Source organism: Microcebus murinus, chromosome 25, assembly GCF_040939455.1.
Source record: "Microcebus murinus isolate Inina chromosome 25, M.murinus_Inina_mat1.0, whole genome shotgun sequence".
In the NCBI taxonomy this organism is placed as follows: Eukaryota; Metazoa; Chordata; class Mammalia; order Primates; family Cheirogaleidae; genus Microcebus; species Microcebus murinus.
The window spans coordinates 21,717,359-21,737,375 of record NC_134128.1 but is presented as its reverse complement, the minus strand read 5'-3'; the positions used below and the strand labels follow the sequence as shown (position 1 = coordinate 21,737,375).

General features: G+C 46.7%; 1 protein-coding gene across 1 annotated transcript in view; it reads left to right on the top strand.

The window, feature by feature from the left end:
• ITIH2 (inter-alpha-trypsin inhibitor heavy chain 2) overlaps positions 1-16,560 on the top strand; it is a 32,690-nt gene extending 16,130 nt beyond the window's left edge. Inside the window, exons 11-21 of the mRNA XM_075997659.1 lie at positions 840-965; positions 2,753-2,934; positions 4,044-4,229; positions 4,542-4,681; positions 7,090-7,259; positions 9,655-9,792; positions 11,700-11,813; positions 12,632-12,830; positions 14,097-14,269; positions 14,917-15,028; positions 16,255-16,560. Coding sequence (XP_075853774.1) covers positions 840-965; positions 2,753-2,934; positions 4,044-4,229; positions 4,542-4,681; positions 7,090-7,259; positions 9,655-9,792; positions 11,700-11,813; positions 12,632-12,830; positions 14,097-14,269; positions 14,917-15,028; positions 16,255-16,402 — 1,688 coding nt within the window. The 3' untranslated portion in view covers positions 16,403-16,560. The remainder of the gene's footprint in view (positions 1-839; positions 966-2,752; positions 2,935-4,043; positions 4,230-4,541; positions 4,682-7,089; positions 7,260-9,654; positions 9,793-11,699; positions 11,814-12,631; positions 12,831-14,096; positions 14,270-14,916; positions 15,029-16,254) is intronic.
• The last annotated feature ends 3,457 nt before the right edge of the window (positions 16,561-20,017 follow it).

Here is a 20,017-nt window from a genome sequence, read left to right as displayed (position 1 = left end):
CTGTGAGCTAGGCTGAGGCCACGGCCTGGGCAACTCTAGCCTGGGCAACAGAGCGAGACTCTGTCACAAAAAAAAAAAAAAAAGAAAAGGAAGAAAAAGAAAAGGGCTCTGGAAGTGACGGTGTATGTCTTTATTACTTGCATTTCGTAAAATCTTAGTCTCCAGCGAATCTCAGGGAGGCCGATATAGATACCTTCACTTGCTGTTTCAGAAAATGGCAGACTGGTGCTTTGAAAGGGTTCATTCATCTCCAAGGGGACGATTTGCTTCAAAGTGAATATTTCACTACACCAGGGGATCACCAGGCTGAGCAAGATTTGTGTCACTGGGTCCGGGCGCGTTGGCTCACGCCTGTAATCCTAGCACTTGGGGAGGCCGAGGCGGAAGGATCGCTTGAGCTCAGGAGTTAGAGTCCAGCCTGAGCAAGAGCGAGACCCCCCGTCTCTACCATAAATAGAAAGAAAATTAGCCAAACAACTAAAAATATATATATTAGCCAAACAACTAAAAATAGAAAAAATCAGTCGGGCACGGTGGCGCATGCCTGTAGTCCCAGCTACTCGGGAGGCTGAGGCAGGAGGATCACTTGAGCCCAGGAGTTGGAGGTTGCTGTGAGGGAGGCTGACGCCACAGACGGCACTATAGCCTAGGCTACCGAGTGAGACTCTGTCTCAATAAAAAAAAAAAAAAAAAAAAAACTATTTGTGTCACTGAAAAAGCAATCGGATAATTTTCGAATTGAACACAGTGTGCCTAAGTCATCACCAAACAGATGAACCTGAATCTGGGGTGTAATTTTTGTGCGTGTGGAAAGAAAGCACATTATATTCCCTCCACAGGCACGAACATCAACGAAGCTCTCTTGCGGGCCATCTTCATTCTGAATGAGGCCAGTAACTTGGGGTTGCTGGACCCCAACTCCGTCTCGCTGATCATCCTGGTATCTGATGGCGATCCAACAGTAGGCAAGTGTCGCTTCCGTCTTCTCCTGACAAACGTTTTCATGCTTGCTCCTTAGAACGGTGGTTTGCTCGAAACGGGACTCTAGCGCTGCTTGCCTGCGTTTCTAAAACACTCGAAACCCTTGCTTCCTAAAGAAAGTGTCCCTCCTGCCCCTGAAGCCCTCACCCCTTAGACCACCTCCAGCAGAGCCGGGAATGTCCCGAGTCACCCCCACATTATGTGGACGTGTGGGTTTGGATTTTAACAGTATGTTGTGGCCGGGCGCGGTGGCTCACGCCTATGATCCTAGCACTCTGGGAGGCCGAGGCGGGAGGATCGCTCGAGGTCAGGAGTTCGAAACCAGCCTGAGCAAGAGCGAGACCTCGTCTCTACTATAAACAGAAAGAAATTAATTGACCAACTAAAAATATATATAGACAAAATGAGCTGGGCATTAGTGGCGCATGCCTGTAGTCCCAGCTACTCAGGAGGCTGAGGCAGGAGGATGGCTTGAGCCCAGGAGTTTGAGGTTGCTGTGAGCTAGGCTGACGCCACGGCACTCAATGTAGCCTGGGCAACAGAGCGAGACTGTGTCTCAAAAAAAAAAGAAAAAAAGAAAAACAGTGAGTTGTGAGGACTGCGGATACATGCTGGGGAAATGCATTTGTTTCCTCGGCTTGAGGTATGTGAAAAAGGCGTGTGGAAGCGTGAAATGAGGAGGGCTGTCCCCCCAATGTCCCCCGTCCTGCCTCTCAGGGCCACCGTGACACCTCCCTGCTCTTCTCCACCTTTCCCCCCAGTTGCAGCTAGAGAGCCGACTGCTCTCTGAGGCGGCCTCTAAGTCAATCATCTTTCCTGCCTGCGAGATGGCTTCGACAGCCCCTACCTGTACCTGCCTGCGTTTGTGTGTGTGTGTTGCATGCGTGTCTTTGCACTGGCGACTAGAAGCAGCAGCGAACGCTGGGCCGTGTTGCCTGAGTGTGCTGTCATGCAGACGAGGACCGTGTCTCGCCCGTGCCCGACGCAGCCACAGGGAACGGAGATGCAGGGGGCAGTGGCCACAGTGGCGTCTGGAGCACTAGGGAGACCAAGCGCTGCTGTTGGCTCCGTTCACAGTGGGAGCAGAAGGAGCCGTGGTTATGCATTTGCTGCGGATACCACGTCTCCCCGCTCAGCTCACATTACTTCTAAAATGCAAAGGAGGCCGGGCGCGGTGGCTCACGCCTGTAATCCCAGCACTCTGGGAGGCCCAGGCGGGCGGATTGCTCAAGGTCAGGAGTTCAAAACCAGCCTGAGTGAGACCCCGTCTCTACCATAAAAATAGAAAGAAATTAATTGGCCAACTAATATATATAATATAAAAATCAGCCGGGCATGGTGGCTCGTGCCTGTAGTCCCAGCTACTCGGGAGGCTGAGGCAGGAGGATTGCTTGAGCCCAGGAGTCTGAGGTTGCTGTGAGCTAGGCTGACACCACGGCACTCACTCTAGCCTGGGCAAGAAAGCGAGACTCTGTCTCAAAAATAAATAAATAAATAAAATAAATGCAAAGGAAATATGCTTAAAGAAGAAAAGGAAATATGCTTAAAAAAAAAAAAAATTAAGTCTGCCTCTCACTCCTGTTTCTCAACCATCCAGCTCCTGTCCCCGGGGTCGGTCTCCGGTTACCAGTTTCCTGCGTGTCTTCCCAGAGATAGCTCCTGCCTTTTAAATGCCGACGCGTTTTGCTAAACTGCCCTTCTTGGATCCTTCCAAAAACGTTATACCCTATGGCTTCTTCTTCCCTTTCCCTTCTGCCATCCCCAACTTCAGGTGAAGTAAAATTGTCCAAAATCCAGAAAAACGTGAAGCAGAGCATACAAGACAATATCTCCTTGTTCAGCCTGGGCATGGGATTTGACGTTGACTACGACTTTTTGAAGAGACTGTCCAACGAAAACCGGGGGATCGCTCAGCGGATTTACGGGAACCAGGACACGTCTTCCCAGCTTAAGGTGACTTTCTGTTCTTTCCTTTGCTGTGCTGAAAATCGTCTAACTACCCACATCTGACGCTTAAAAGAAGGCGGCTGGATCATGACCCCAAATTGCCATTATTTCAGCCATATCCGGTCGCAAGAATCAGGGCAGCGTCCCATTCCTTTCTTGTGCATTTCCCCGTCTCTCGTGCGTATTTCTGCACTAACAGGGCAGACGCGCTTCCCTATGCCCTGGAACAAAAAGTCTCCTGAGGCTCCATCAGAGCCCCTTGTGGTTTTCCCGTCCCCCTGAGCACTTGGTCTCCCTGTCATCCTGGCTGCTGGTTTTCCCTTTGAAATGCATTGTCATTTTGGGTAAGCAATTTTTTTAACATGGAAAACAGATCAAACTATGGCCTGTAAGATTCCTTAAATATAAAAGACACAAATTACTTGTTAATTTGGAACAAATGCACAAGAAAACGCTCTAGGGAAAGAAGAACATGCCTTTTCCCCTGCCTTTTGTCAGTGCCAGGCACCGTATTTAAACTTGGGGACAGGTAAGGGACAAGGTTCTAATGTGAGGAATATTGACCCGTTGATATTTTTTTTTGAGACAGAGTCTCACTTTGTTGCCCAGGCTAGAGTGAGTGCCGTGGCGTCAGCCTAGCTCACAGCAACCTCAAACTCCTGGGCTCAAGCGATCCTCCTGCCTCAGCCTCCCGAGTAGCTGGGACTACAGGCATGAGCCACCATGCCCGGCTAATTTTTTTCTATATATATTAGTTGGCCAATTAATTTCTATTTATTTATAGTAGAGACGGGGTCTCGCTCTTGCTCAGGCTGGTTTCGTCGTTGAATATTATCATGAGTGTCCCTAAACTTTTTATGCTGATCATAACAGAATAGAAAACAAAAATGCTGGGCTCTTAAGTCAAGGGTAATATTCTTCACAAGCCTTTATCCTCTCTCTGTCTCCGTTTTTCCTGATAATGTATGAGCAATTATTCTTGTCCCAGAGGTCCCGTGAGAATAAATTAAGAGGTATCTGCTGAGCATTTGAAGAATCTCAGGAAAAAAATGCTTTAGACCTACAAAATGGCATGAAAATAATGACTTCTCTCTCTCTCTTTTAATGAATTGTAGAAATTCTACAACCAGGTCTCTACTCCACTGCTCCGCAATGTTCAGTTCAACTATCCGCACACGTCAGTCACGGATGTCACCCAAAACAGTTTCCATAACTACTTTGGGGGTTCGGAGATTGTGGTGGCAGGAAAATTCGACCCCGATAAACTGGAGCAACTACAGGGCATTATCACGGCCACGTCGGTACGACCATTTACAGTCCAAGTTGTGTGTCACCCCTGCCTTCCCAGAGTCACGTGTGTGGCCTCAAAGCAACACGTGAGGAAGGCATGAGACTATCTCTGCCGTCTTCCCAGCCAGTCTGTAAATCCTCACCTGCTCACCGAGCCCAAGCCCAAGGTGTGCATTTCCGTCCTCAGTGGAGGCAGACGAAGGCTCGGTGTTCCGTTCCTCCCGCATTCCCGTTCGTCTGCAGCAGGTGCTAAGCACGCGCATGCACTAACCATAACCCTGTCTCCCTCCCGTGTCTTGCAATGCAACCTCCCCGCCGTCTAGGCGAGCACGGAGCTGGTCTTGGAAACGCTGGCCCAGATGGACGACTTGCAGGATTTTCTGTCCAAAGACAAGCACGCAGACCCCGATTTCACCCGGAAACTGTGGGCCTATCTAACCATCAACCAACTGCTGGCCGAGCGGTAAGCCGAGAAGAGCGCGCACGCCGCGGGGGTTCGAACAGGTGAAATGTTCGCCTTGAACAGGTGACGCCACACACACACACACACACACACACACACACACACACACACACACACACAGAGTTTAGAACCGAGAAAGGCAGTGAATGAATATAGGTTTGGATATCATTCACTCCCTCTGGTTCTTCCAGACACTTTAGCTGAGGCTGGGTTCACTCTTGCTTCTTTTTTATTGAGATATATGACAAATAATAACCTACAGTAAGGTGTGTCAAGTGCGTGGATTTTACGTGTGCAGCTTAATGAATGTCTACCTGCGTCACCCGTGCAGTTAACACCCAGATCCAGGTGTAGACCCTTCCAAGGGTCACCTGTTCTCCTTCCCAGCCAACACCCACCGCCTCCAGCGGACACCGCTATTGCGACATCCGCCACCATTAATTAGTTTTGCCCCTTACTAAATTTCACATCATCGGTCCATCTGTACTCTTTCACTTCTAGCTTCTGTCACTCAATACGACGTCCGAGAGAGTCACCCGTGTTGCCATGTGCATCAGTGGTTCATTTGCATTTACTCCTGAAAACAGGTTATTTTCCAATGAGAAATTCGCCGTGATGCGATTTTGACCTCCCCTGAGGCAGGGCTCCCCAGAGCTCACCCATGTCACCTCCAGCTTCTCCGCCGAGCTGTGTGTCGGCTCTCCAGCATAAAAACTGTATTGCTGGCCGGGCGTGGTGGCTCACGCCTGCAATCCTAGCACTCTGGGAGGCCCAGGCGGGAGGATCGCTCAAGGTCAGGAGTTCGAGACAAGCTTGAGCAAGAGCGAGACCCCGTCTCTACTAGAAATAGAAAGATATATATATATATTTCTATATATATTACATATAATATATAGAGAAACTAATATATATATAGAAATATATATATATATTACCAACTAATATATATATATATATATATATATATATATATATATATATATATATATATATATATAAAATTAGCCGGGCATGGTGGCGCATGCCTGTAGTCCCAGCTACTCGGGAGGCTGAGGCAGGAGGATTGCTTGAGCCCAGGAGTTTGAGGTTGCTGTGAGCTAGGCTGACGCCACGGCACTCACTCTAGCCTGGGCAACAAAGCGAGACTGTGTCAAAAAAAAAAACTGTATTGCTAGAGTAATGGATGTTTTTTTGAGCCCCCGCACCAGAATGACAGGGAGGTGTTGGACAAAAGCTCCTCTATGCCCGAGCCCTGTTGCACCTCTTAGATCAGATTCTCTAGGAAGATGGAACAGGACGGTCTGAAGTAGGTTGGGAAAATGAAATATGGTTGTATAACCGGACTCTCAGAGAAAATCCCTAACGTCGATAAGATTATAAAAAATATACAAAGCTCTAAGCTGTGGCTTGGAAGGAAGGAAGAAATATCCCTCCCTGTCTGACAGCAGCACACTGAGTGTGTGTGAAGGCATAGAGCAGATGGTTGCAGAAGTTAAATATTGATTTTTTTGGGGAAAAAAATCCCTGTAAAAAGATCAGGGTTTGGGGGGCTGGATGAGTCGGCAGAGCACAGAGGATTTCTAGGGCAGTGAAGCTGCTCTGTATGGTCCTACAGTGGGGACACGTGTCATCGCGCATCTGTCCAAAGCCATGGCATGTTCGACATCAGGAATGGCGTTGGGTGATAAAGACGGGTCAATGCAGGTTCCTCACTGTAGTAATAACAAATGCGCCACCTGATGGGGGAGGCATGTCAATGGGCTATGCTTAGGGGGGAGGCGGTACACGGGAAATCTTGGTACCTTACTGTGCACCTAAACCTGCTCTAAAAAAATAAAGTTAAAAAAAAAACAAACCCATGGCCGGGCGCGGTGGCTCACACCTGTCATCCTAGCACTCAGGGAGGCCGAGGCAGGAGGATCGATTGAGCTCAGGAGTTCCAGACCAGCCTGAGAAAGAGCGAGTCCCCCCGTCTCTACTAAAAATAGAAAGAAATTAATCGGGCAACTAAAAATATAGAAAAAAAAACTTAGCCGGGCATGGTGGCGGATGCCTGTAGTCCCAGCTACTCAGGAGGCTGAGGCAGGAGGATCGCTTGAGCCCAGGAGTTTGAGGTTGCTGTGAGCTAGGCAGACGCCACGGCACTCTAGCTCGGGCAATAGAGTGAGACTCTGTCTCAAAACAAAAACAAAAAAGAAAAAAAAAGACCCACGGGATCACACAGCTAGCCCAAATACGAAGTTTCTTGAAGATGGTTGGTTAGCTCTGTTTCCCTGTCACTTTGTCCCTTTATGCCCCCACGCCCCCAGGTAGGACACCAGACATGGGGTGCAGGGAAGAGGAGTGACAGACTTGAGCTCCCCCTAAAGGCGGCGATGTTCCGTAACACCCCTCCTTCTCGGATGCAGAAGCCTGGCTCCCACAGCTGCCACCAAAAGGAAGATCACAAGGACGATCCTACAGATGTCTCTGGACCATCACATCGTGACCCCGCTGACCTCCATGGTGATCGAGAACGAGGCCGGGGACGAGCGCATGCTGGCGGACTCCCCGCCGCAGGACCACGCCTGCTGCTCAGGTGGGAGTCCCACCGGGTGGGCGTCGCGGGGCAGCTCTCGCCCGCCCACCCCAGCCCGCCTCTTGCCCCCAGCCCTGCGTCCCTGGTAGCCCGAGCTCTTCCCGCCAGCTTGCTTCGAGAATGGTCTTTAAACATCCTCGCTCACATAGCTCCCAAAGGAATTCTCAAAACCTAGGTGCACGGCCGGGCGGGGAGGCTCACGCCTGTAATCCTAGCACTCTGGGAGGCCGAGGCGGGAGGATTGCGCAAGGTCAGGAGTTCGAGACCAGCCTGAGCAAGAGTGAGACCCCCCGATTCTACTAAAAAATAGAAAGAAATTAATTTGGCCAGCTAAAAATACATAGAAAAAAATTAGCCGGGCATGGTGGCGCATGCCTGTCGTCCCAGCTACTCGGGAGGCTGAGGCAGGAGGATCGCCTGAGCCCAGGAGTGGGAGGTTGCTGTGAGCTAGGCTGACGCCACGGCACTCACTCTAGCCCTGGCAACACAGTGAGACTCTGTCTCAAAAAAAAAAAAAAAAAAAAAACTATGTACAACACCCCACCTGACATTTTTTTTAAATCAACATTTAAAAATTTTCAGCTTCTTTAGATAGTTTCAGCATATATAATTTCTGGAATATTGTAAATATTGATATTTTAAAAAACAAATGTTACATCACTCTTTTAAATATAGCCAATGAAACGGGATACCTAATTTGATACACATGCCATCATTCATTTAAAAAAAGTACATGAACAAATTCTATATTAATTGTTGGAAATTTTATATTGTTCTTTTTCTAGTTTAACTTGTATTTCCATTCTACCTTCCCAGTAGAGAACTATATCCTAATGTAATATATTTTTGCATGTTCTTTAATGATCACCCTGCTTCTCTGCAAGAAGAATAATGCTTACACTTTTAAATTTTAATTTAAAAATATTTTAAGTTTAAAAATCATGACCGTAAGACTCTGAGTGATCAAAATTCTCCTCTGGATTGAGTTTTATTGAAATTACTACTAGTAGTCAAGTGATCCAAACAATATCAATTTATCACTAATTTTGATGTAAGTACAATTTGGTTGGAAATGATCTCTTATTGAGAAAAATGTGGCTGAGCGTTTTTTCACACACCCATGGGTAATTATTATGTATGGATAGATTGAAAGAGACAAGATTCAGCATCAATTTTACTTTTAAAATAATCTTTATAGGCACGAGTCCCAATAAACACTGTTGATATAGATAAATAGAACTGGAGAGAGCTTGTTTATAGTGACATTACTCACTTATCTGAACTCTTTTGAATTTATATGCCAAAACTCACATATGGATCTAGCACTCAGAACATTCTGATCGGCTGACAACTTGAGCCCTTTTCCAGTTTTGTTGAAAGCAAAGAATTGGAAACCGTCTATTTGACTTGCCAAAAGATTTGTTACCCCGTCTTTAGAGTCGTTCGGTTTGTATGTTTTTTGTTTTTTTGGACGGCTGCTTTAGCTCCTCGGAGCCTGTTGGTGAGGGGAGGGCGGGGAAGAGCTTGCCTTCTGTTTGTACACTAGGAGGAAGGGGCTTCCTTAGGAAAGAGTATAGGTGGAGGCTGAGGATCTAAAAATTGCCTTAAAAGCAATTCATGCTCTCTGTGTCCTGTAGGAAGTTTGCAAGCACGCCCAAGGAGGCACATAGTCAAGGCTAGAAACCTCCAGTTCATTAGACCTTTCCTTGGCTTTGTTAGGGACTGGTCCAATGCAAACAGATCCTCAAGAATGAGCTTCACACAACGAAGGGATCGTTTTCGCCATTTTTAATTTCAGCCCAGGGTGTTGCCAAGTTGACCGCACTGGCCCAGGGTTCAGGGAACCCTGGCTTCTGACGTCCCAGTTACAGCAGCCGGGAGCCTCATAGATAGATCGATCTAGGGGATTTTACATGACACAAAAAGGTTTATTTTGCTTTGCTTTCTGCTGTCTGGTCAATTTCTCTGTGCCAGTTCCCCAGGGTTGATGCAAAGTCTCTTACCAGTAGAGGAGCTGCTTTGGGAAATTAAATTGTTCAGCTGTTGTTTGGTATGTAGGGACAGATTGGGGAAGATGCCCTCAATGACCTAGGACTTCCCCTGGGCATTGTCTCCGGCTTAGGCTGAAGGCAGGAGGCCCTCCCCCAGCTCTACACAGCGGCTCCCCCCGTGCACCCTTGCTCAGGTTCCAAGCTACAGAGAGACCCGTATCTCGGGACCTCCTGTGCAATGCCAGAGGGAACCAGAGAAGAGAGAGAACTCTGGAACAAAAATAGGGAAGAAACCCTCAGCTGACAGCCTCCAGGGGCCGCACAAAACAAGATTCTTGAAATTGTAGGCGATTTCCATAGAAGCGTAAACCTGGAAACTAACAGATGCAGGTCTTCCTGCGCAGGTGCCCTGTATTACGGCAGCAAAGTGGCCCCGGGCTCCATCCCGTCTTGGGCCAACCCTTCGCCAACGCCAGTGATTCCGATGCCCGCGCAGGGGGCTCGGGTGCTGGAGTCCACGCCGCCGCCACACGTGATAAGAGGTGAGAGACCGGCGTCCACACTGCTTGCACGCCTCCGAGCCCAACGGATCGTAATTCCGGGAGGCGTTTGTGTGTGTTCATGCAATCATCACTGTGTCCTGGTAAACTAGGTGACTTTTACAGGCAGTGGGAGAAGACAGCTCCATGCATTAGTCTGCTGGGGCTGCTATATACTAAAGTACCACGGACGGGGGGGCTTAAACAATAAGACATTTGTTTCTCACGGTTCTGGAGGCTGGGAAGTCCAAGGTCAAGGTGCTGATGAGGTAGGTTTCCTCCTGAGGGCTCTTTTCTTGGCTCGTAGGGGCCACCACCTCACTGGGTGCTCATACTACCTCTTCTTTGTGTGTCTATGGGGTGACAGAGAGAGAGAGAAAGAGTTCTCTGGGTTCTCTTCTTATAAGGGCACAGACCCCATCATGAGGACATCACTCTCATGACCTCATCTACTCACCTCCGAAGGCTCCATCTCCAAATACCACCACACTAAGGGTCGGGGCTTCAGCGTATGGATTTTGAGGGGGACAATTGAGTCCATAGCACCCTTTCCTAATGGTACGGGGTGAACCCTCTGGCACGGAGGATGTGCTCCTCTCACGCGGAAGGGCCAGTGGGGTATCAGGGGAAAGAACCTTCTCCCTGGAGTTCACACCATCAGTGTGGACTTGAGCAAGTTACTTAATGTTTCTGCACTTCACTTCCTTCATCCTGAAAGTAGGCATGGTGATGCGTATATACCTGTTGGTAGCTAGGGTGTAGATTATTTGTGGAGCCATCTCTGAAGTGCTAGCACACAGCAATCGTTCAAGAAATGGATGTTATTATTAAAGATTAGGAGCAGCTAGCTGGGCATGGTGGATCCTACCCAAGAGAATGAAGTCCCGTTCTTTGGGGTTTCAGCGTCTTGATGATCTACATTTTTAGTCTTCTCTTTTTTCTGCAGTCGCTGAGAACCTATATTCTGGTCACATTGTCTTACTTTCTAAACAAATCATGAACTGTTCTACCTTTATACCTTTCTGATTCTGTTCACTCAGAATAAAATCTCTCTCTCTCTCCTGTGTCTTCTGTCTTTTCCTTTTCTCTCCTGTAAGATTTAGTTCAAAAGCCAGCTCTCTCCTTCACACGCCCTTGCGCAGTCTGCCCGGGGCGCTGACCCATCTCCATTCCCATGGCACGTGGCTCGGGCCATTACTGTGCTTCTGTCTCACATTAGTGGTATCACTGCGTCCTGCACTGAAGTATTACTTTCTTGAAGGTGCAGAACATGACGTATTCATAGCTGCACCAAACATTGCCTAATTTAGTGTTTTGCACGTAGGTGTTTTTTTTCCCCCCTTCACCAAATATTTGTTGAATGGTTGCATGGAATTAAACAAAAAGACAAGGAAGGATTAGCTGGATAATCAGGTTCAATAACAAAGCAGTCATTTCTTGGGACTAGCTTGATTCTTCATTGCTATTGGAATTGCTTAATATTAATCCGTATGTCAACAATATGTCGCTTTTATTGTTCTGCACCGTATACGGCTCCTTAAGAAAATACATTTCTATTTATCTGTCTCTCTATATATATCTTATATATGTGCGGGTGTGTGTTTCTTATTACTTATGGGTTTCCTATTTTTTATCTCTAGTATCTAGCTTAGTATAGCTTAGTACATACATGATAACTACAGAATAAATATCCGCTGTGTTTGTGAAATAAAATAAAGTGCTAATGGAGGCTCCCTGAAGGAGGGATGACAGGGTAGGAGCCACTGAGTCCCCCGTGCCTGGGACAGTCACTGGCACATAGTAGAAGCACAAATAAATATTTGTTCTGGCTAAATAAAGGTGTTCGGGAGCAAAATACTGTACAAAATTATCTTCCTTTCTTTCTGATTTTGTTTGTTTTCATTTTCCAGTTGAGAATGACCCCCATTTCATCATTTACCTGCCCAAAAGCCAAAATAACATTTGTTTCAATATCGACTCAGAACCTGGAAAAATCCTCAACCTGGTTTCTGATCCAGAATCAGGTAAAATAAAAAGAAAATTATATTCGAATTAGACAATTGGATTGTTGTCATGCTTCCCTGTCACTACCTGGGATTTCTTGCTTTCTCACCTTAATCGAAGTTCTTTGTTTTCCAAATTCTGATATTAGTGAGGATTAAATTACATATGTATCTATTTTGAGCAATTATAGTTCAATTGTACAATTGTATACAACTATACAATTAGAGTTCAAAATATATACTCTCTCTGAGCATGAACTAGCAGATCTTGTTGTGATATAATCAATTTAAACACAGTCATAGCCAGGCGCGGTGGCTCACGCCTGTAATCCTAGCACTCTGGGAGGCCGAGGCGGGCGGATTGCTCGAGGTCAGGAGTTCGAAACCAGCCTGAGCAAGAGCGAGACCCCGTCTCTACTATAAATAGAAAGAAATTAATTGGCCAACTAATATATATAGAAAAAAACTAGCCGGGCATGGTGGCACATGCCTGTAGTTCCAGCTACTTGGGAGGCTGAGGCAGAAGGATCGCTTGAGCTCAGGAGTGTGAGGTTGCTGTGAGCTAGGCTGACGCCACGGCACTCACTCTAGCCTGGGCAACAAAGTGAGACTCTGTCTCAAAAAACAAAAACAAACAAACAAACAAAAAACACAGTTATAAAATAAGAATCACAAAGAAAAAAATGTTATGTAAATCCTGAAACAAAATAATAATCCATTTTCTCATATTGTCAAATTTATCAAATTTGAATTTTGGTGCCCACATGTGCAAAAAAAAAAAAAAAAGAAAAAAGAAAAACATGGTACACAAGAGAGAAAAACATTTTTCTTTTCTGTAGGAATTTTAGTCAATGGTCAGCTCATTGGTGCCAAGAAGCCCAATCATGGAAAACTAAGCACCTATTTCGGAAAATTGGGGTTTTACTTCCAGAAGGAAGACATGAAAATAGAAGTCAGCACAGAGACTGTCTCCCTGAGCTGGAAGTCCCGCACGTCTGTCTTGACCTGGTCTGACACGGCCCGAGTCATCAATCAGAGGCAAGTGCTATTCCATCGGCGTCCAGGCCTGTCCCTGACACACGACTACATGGATCAATCCAGGCATCAGTGACATCAGCATAGAACTTGAAATCGTTTTAAACACAAAGCAGTTGGGATTCAGAAAAACGTACCATGTTCCTGGCAGCAGGGTCAGTGGCTTTGGTCACGGTTGTGTCTCAGGCCTAGTCCAGTGCCTGGCATCAGTTAGCACCAAGACACGTGTCGGTTCAGTGACCGAATCTGTTACCTGAACCCCTAGCTGACTTGACTTGGGGGGGCCGGGGTCCTCCAAACACTAGGATTGTGTCTTATGAGGAGCATCCTCCCAGTTACTGTTTCCCTGGAAATAAGACCTACCAGGATTTCTAAGCATTTGCGCAATAGAAACCCTACCCTGAAAATAAGACCTACCCATAAAATAAGCCCTAGCAGGATTGCTAAGCATGTGCGCAATAGAAGCCCCACCCCGAAAATAAGCCCTAGTGACGGGCGTGGCTGCGCAGCGCGTCTGCACAACCCGTGCGTGTCGTCGCGGAGCGGGAAAGAACACGAGCAGCCCTTCTCTGCCCCATGAGAGCTCTAGTGCTCGACAGGAGAGACTGGGGCCAATGATTCTAAAGGAAATAGAGTCAGGAGAAATCCAGGATGGGATTCGGGGTTTGGAGAGTGAGGATGATGTTCCAGAAGACGACGACTTAACTCTATTGGAATCAATGTAGATGGTTGCACCGTACTTAAAAAAAAAAAAACACATCCCCTGAAAATAAGCCCTAGGGCAGGGTCCTCAAACTTTTTAAACAGGGGGCCAGTTCACTGTCCCTCAGACCATTGGAGAGTGCGGCGCACATTCCACACGTGCGCACTGTGGGCCCGGGACGAGTCGGCTGCTAAGCAGGACAGGCAGCGGTGGCAAAAACACCGGGCGGGCCGGATAAATGTCCTCAGTGGGCCGCATGTGGCCCTCGGGCCATAGTTTGAGGACGCCTGCCCTTGGGTGTCTTCTTGAGGAAAAATAAATATAAGACCCTGTCTTATTTTCAGGGAAACACGGTAGTATCCGAGTGCTTACCCACACCCATGCACACTGACAGAATTTTAGAGCTGGGAGTTATAACGACAACATTCTGTAGCAAACACGCTGCAAATAAAGCTCTTGGAAAACTAGTGGGAGGAAGGGAGAGGTCGTTTCGGGGGTGAGAAGAAGAGACTTTCTAGAAAGTTCTGTTCTGGAATTGTCTGATGCCATCTGGACTTTCCCACCAGGGTGGTTATCTCAGTGAAGAAAGAAAAGACCGTGACCATCACCCTGGACGACGAGGTGTCCTTCTCGGTTTTGCTGCATCGGGTGTGGAAGAAGCACCCGGTTAACGTGGACTTTCTGGGAATCTACATTCCCCCCACGGACAAGCTCTCGCCCAAGGCGCACGGCTTAATAGGTAAGATGTCCATCAGCCATCCAGCGAGGGCGGGGCCGCTCTGGGACTCCAGCAACTCTGGGTGACGGTGGCTAGAAGCTGGGAGAGTGGCAGGTGCGAAAATCCAGGGCCCAGGGGCCGGCCGCGGCAGCCCGGGCGGGGCGGTTCAGGAGCGTAGCCGGTTTCAGCATCACAAGTGGGGCAAGTTATCACAAGTATGTCAGATACATTTTTAAGGTTTATGCTGAAAATTTTTTCCTAACTGAAGAGAAGTGAACTGGTTTGGGAAGTCCAAGAGCCTCCTGGGCAACTGCCCCTAATGTGTTTTAAGAAGGGCTCAAACATAAGCATGTGACATCACAAACAAACCTAGTCCCTCCTTTGAGCTGTGCTCTCAAGGGCTAAACTCGCCCCCTGCTGGCAGGGTGGCGAATTTACTAATGGTCCCTTAGACCGAGCAACCTCATGTGCACAATAGTTGGTGCTCTCAGGAAGGAGGAGCAAATCACCGCTCCTTTTTCCTCTCTCCTTGTCTTTCTTGACTTGTCCTTCTACCCTGGAATTTCTGGAGGGAGGCCCAAAATGTAGCTTGCATGGAGCAGCAAGCCTGTCTTTCTGTTCGGCATGGGATTACACGGAAGTTAAGTGTGTGGGTTCTGTCCTGCTAGGCCAGTTCATGCAGGAGCCTGAGATACACATCTTCAACGAGAGACCCGGAAAGGACCCCCAGAAGCCAGAGGCCAGCATGGAGGTGAAGGGACAGAAGTTGACCGTCAGCAGGTGGGGCTCGGGTGCATGAGACAGCCACCGAAAGGGGCTCTGGGGGATCTGGACTCTAGCAGCACAATAGAAGGGAGAAGAAAATGATGACATTTAAACCTTAAAATGACAATAATAGGTCCCGCCACCAAAGTAGACTCGTGAGCTGAAACGATGGATTCTTAGAGCATGTGGCACTCAGCTGGCATGGGTTTATAGAGAGCAGTGAGGCCCCAGTGGTCAGCAGTGAGCATGTTTCACAGCAGACGGGGTGAGCGGAAGTGAACGATGCTAATAAACGTTCTTTTATGGTTGGCAAAAAGAGCATCTTCTGTACTCTAAAAAGTAAATGCTGAGCCTCAGTTTCATCTTCTTCAAGCACCTGACGATGATGCTTAACTGAAACTGAGTTGACCTTGAGCTGTGTAGTTACGTCCGTTTAAGGCTCATTAATGGCAAAGTGCCGAACACCTTTGCGAATCATTGGCTTCTCTGTCCTTCAAGTGGAGGATCTGAGTTGCTCCAAAACAGCTGGCTCCACTGTTAAATAAAACACTTACCCATAAAGTGAAGTCAAGAGACGCCTCCAGGTCGGGCACTGTAGCTCACGGGAGGCCAAGGCGGGAGGATCGAAGTTCGAAGCCAGCCTGAGCGAAGAGCGAGACCCCGTCTCTACTATAAATAGAAAATTAATTGGCCAACTAATATATATAGAAAAAATTAGCCGGGCATGGTGGCGCATGCCTGTAGTCCCAGCTACCTGGGAGGCCAAGGCAGGAGGATTGCTTGAGCCCAGGAGTTTGAGGTTGCTGTGAGCTAGGCTGACGCCACGGCACTCTAGCTGGAACAACAGAGTGAGACTCTGTCTCAAAAAAAAAAAAAAAAAGAGGCGCCTCGGATTCATTCTTTAGCTCATGTGTGAGGCCGGACTACAACATCCGGAGTTCTGTCCCTGCCTTCTATCCATTAATGTGTTGCTCTGAACCTTACCGGAAAAGTCCGTTTGGGTCAACCTGTATCAGGATTATTTGAATTATCTAAGGACACACGGCTTATTGTCTGTCCTTCCAACACTAAGCCCCGGGCTCTGATGTTTCATACAACCTGGGGAGCAGGGATGACGGGGGGTGGGCAGATATGGTGATAGAAGGGACACAAAGAGGGACAGAGGGTGCCTTGTTTCTAGACGTGCCCGTCCAGCCGTGCGGCGGTCTGTTCCCTAACCATGCATGTGGTTTCTCCCGCAGGGGCTTACAGAAAGACTACAGGACGGACATCGTGTTCGGGACAGACGTCCCCTGCTGGTTTGTGCACAACAGTGGAAAAGGTTTCATCGACGGACATTACAAGGACTACTTCGTGCCTCAGCTCTATAGCTTTCTCAAACGGCCTTGAAGGTTTAGAGTTTTGGAAATCGTGTGTATAAACATACCTTCTTTCCCTGCCACCTTTGCAGATAAGCTTCAGTTTGGATAGTTAAAGCCAACCAGATATCATGGTGGTTTATTAAAGCCTATAAACATATCTGAAGAAAATAAATATTTTGCAAAGAAGCTTTAGGACTTTGTCGTGTTTTCAGATGCTAAAGTGTGCTCACCAAGCTGATGCAAAGGAAAGCTGCTTGGGCATGTCGAGCTGGCATCCGGACTAAGCCCTAGATGTAGTGTTTACTGCGATCAAATTTTGCTACCGTTGGCCGGGCACGGTGGCTCACGCCTGTAATCCTAGCACTCTGGGAGGCCGAGGTGGCCAGATTGCTCGAGGTCAGGAGTTCAAAACCAGCCTGAGCAAGAGCGAGACCCCCGTCTCTACTAAAAATAAAAAGAAATTAATTGGTCAAGTAATATATATGGAAAAAATTAGCCGGGCATGGTGGCACATGCCTGTAGTCACAGCTACTCGGGAGGCTGAGGCAGGATGGCTTGAACCCAGGAGTTTGAGGTTGCTGTGAGCTAGGCTGACACCACGGCACTCTCTCTAGCCTGGGCAACAAAGCGAGACTCTGTCTCAATAAATAAATAAATAAATAAAACAAAACAACAACAACAAAAACACCAAATTTTGCTGCTGTTGAGCCTTAGGTCCTAAACCTTGCAGATCGAGTGCATTTTTACACTGTTAGTTATATGTGGGAAGTTCAGCTGTGAGAGGTTATTTGGTGAGTGTGGACTAGGAACAGGACAGGTTACTTGAACTTAGTTGCTGTATAGAGATTTACACTACACCCCTGTCACCTGCCGTAGGGAGAACTAGGATAGCTGTAACACAAAGTTACCTGTGATGGCCCAATACTCTCAGCCAAGATTCTCTTCCCAGTGTTGGCCCAAGACTCTTTTTAGTTCATGAGGCCTGGATTAGTCACAGTTCTGTAGAAAAACAGAACCAGACGATTAATTGCAAGGATTGGCTCATGTGAATACAGAGGCTGTAAGTCCAAACTCTGCAGTGTGGACCAGAGGTACAGGAGACCCTGAGATGAGATGACCCATGAGATTAGACGAGGCTCACCCACTCTAGGGAGGGTGATCTGCTTTACCGAAGCCCACCATTTTCCATGTTAACCTCACCCAGAAACACCCTCACGGAAACATCCAGAATGATGTCTGACTAGCTATTTGGGCACCTGTGGCCCAGTCACGTTGACACATACAGTGAATTATCCCAAGGCCTTAGCCGATGAACCTCATTCTGTTCACATAACCATTCTCCACATAAGACATAATACAGTCGGGTAGGGGTCTGTTCATTACTTAACAACCATACTCTTAACCATACGATCCAACAAATGTATTCCTTGGTATTTTACCTAAGTGAGTCAAAAACTCACATCCATAGAAAAACCTGCACACAGATGTTATGGCAGCTTTATTCACAATTTCCAAAACTTGGAAGCAACTAAGATGTCCTTCAGTAGGTGAATGGAAAAATAAACTGTGGCACATTCAGAGTAGAATATTATTCAGTGCTAATCAGGAGATAGGAGCTATCAAGCCACAAACAAACAAACAAAAACATGGAGGAACCTTAAATGCGTAAGTGTTACTATGTAAAAGGAGCTAATCTGAAAAAGCCACATACCGTAGGATTCCAACTATATGGCATTCTAAAAAAGGCAAAACTATGGAGACAGTTAATAGATCAGTAGTTGCCAGGTACTTGGGGGGAGGGATGGGACAGACAAGAGTACAAGGGACTTCTTGGACGGGGAAACTACTCTGTACGATACCATAATCGTGGATACATGTCATCATACATTTGTCCTATCCCGTAGAAACTACTCTAAAAAGTCTATTTTTAAAAAAGGAAAAATAGTTTATGATGCCTCAAAAATAAAAGTCAACATAAGACCTGATTTTAGTTGTCTACAGTCATTTCGTCTAACATAAGCACCATTGGGCTCTATGAACTCAGAGAAAAAATGCTCCACAGTCTAGAATCATACTGTCATGCTCTGAATATACTTTATTGAATTTAACCTCAATTACTCTACTTTATCTCCTTCTGAGATAATTTCAGGGAGATGTTGGAGAAAAGAATTAAATGTGGGGGGGGGGTGGACGTGAAACATTTTTCCTCCGAAGAAAACCAGTGTTGACTCCAAACTTACGGACTGGGGGAGGCATACAGAATTTGCCATGTTTACTCACAATGTTATTTATTATTATTATTATTATTCTTATTGAGACTTCCCAGGCCAGGACCAACGGCTGGGCTCCATCTCCAACACTGCCAGTTATCAAACACCTACCACGTGCCAAGACTTATGCCTGACACTTTGTGTGTATTTTCTGTAGTTCTCACGTCAACCCTGCAGGGACACGTCCTTTTTGACAATTTGTACATTAAGAACATTGCAGTTCAAGAACATTAACGTTCTAAGATTACGTAGCTAGTGAACAGAACTGCCACAATTTAAACTGAAGACTGCCCAACTTTAAAACCTAGTTGCTTTCCACACTATGCTATTTTGGAAAACCTTACTTAATTCATCCTTAAAGAACATTTTCTGTAAAGCTACTGACATCCTATTAGCATTTCTTATACTGCCTCTTATGTTTCTGCCAGCAGCACATGTTATCAGCACCTCCCCCACTCTCAGTCCAGGAGAGATGGGGGTGGAGGGTTAGCATATTCCCATCCTTGTGTTCAGAGAGATTTGTCCAGCTCTGGTGCAACAAGAGTCAATCTCAGGCCTTTGGTTTGAAAGTTCTAGAACGAGAACCTAGAGTGTCCAAGATTGGAGCCAGCACAGGAAGCCCGAGACAGAAGAGAACAATCCTGAAGAGACTGTCCACACTCGGGTCCCACTGCCCTGTAGCTAGTACCTGTCCCTCCTTCTGTTTTCCTGTGGCATAAACAAGTGTGAGGTGGCCTTGGCATCCCAAAATACCATATTGCTCTACTTACTTAGAACTGTACAGTTCGACATTACTTGCGGGATTGTAAAATGTGCAACCACTTCGGAAAACCGTTTGGTAGAACTGAAAGACACGTTCACACAAAATCTTGTACACGGATGTTCATTGCAGCATTAGCCACGGAAGCCAAAAAAGTAGAAACAACCCAAATGTTCATCAACTGATGAGCAGAAAAACAAAATATAGTCCCTCCATACAATGGAATATTATTTAGTAGTAAAGACAAATGAAGTAGCTCCTACAAGCTATAACATGGATGAACCTTGAAAACATGATGCTAAGGGTGTGGAGCCGGCCAGAAAAGATCACACATTATATGATTTCATTTATATGGAATGTGTAGAAAGCACAAATCCATAGGGACAGAAAGTAGATCAATGGTTGCCCACAGCTGGGGCAGACAGGGCATGATAGGGACTGACTATGCATATAGGGCTTCATTTTGGGGTGATTACACAACCCTGCAAATATACTAAAAACCACCGAACTGTACACTTTAAATGAATGGCATGTATGATGTATGAATTATATCACCATAAAGCTGCTATTATATTTATAGTTTGATGTTTTAAAATTTAATTACATTTAAAGT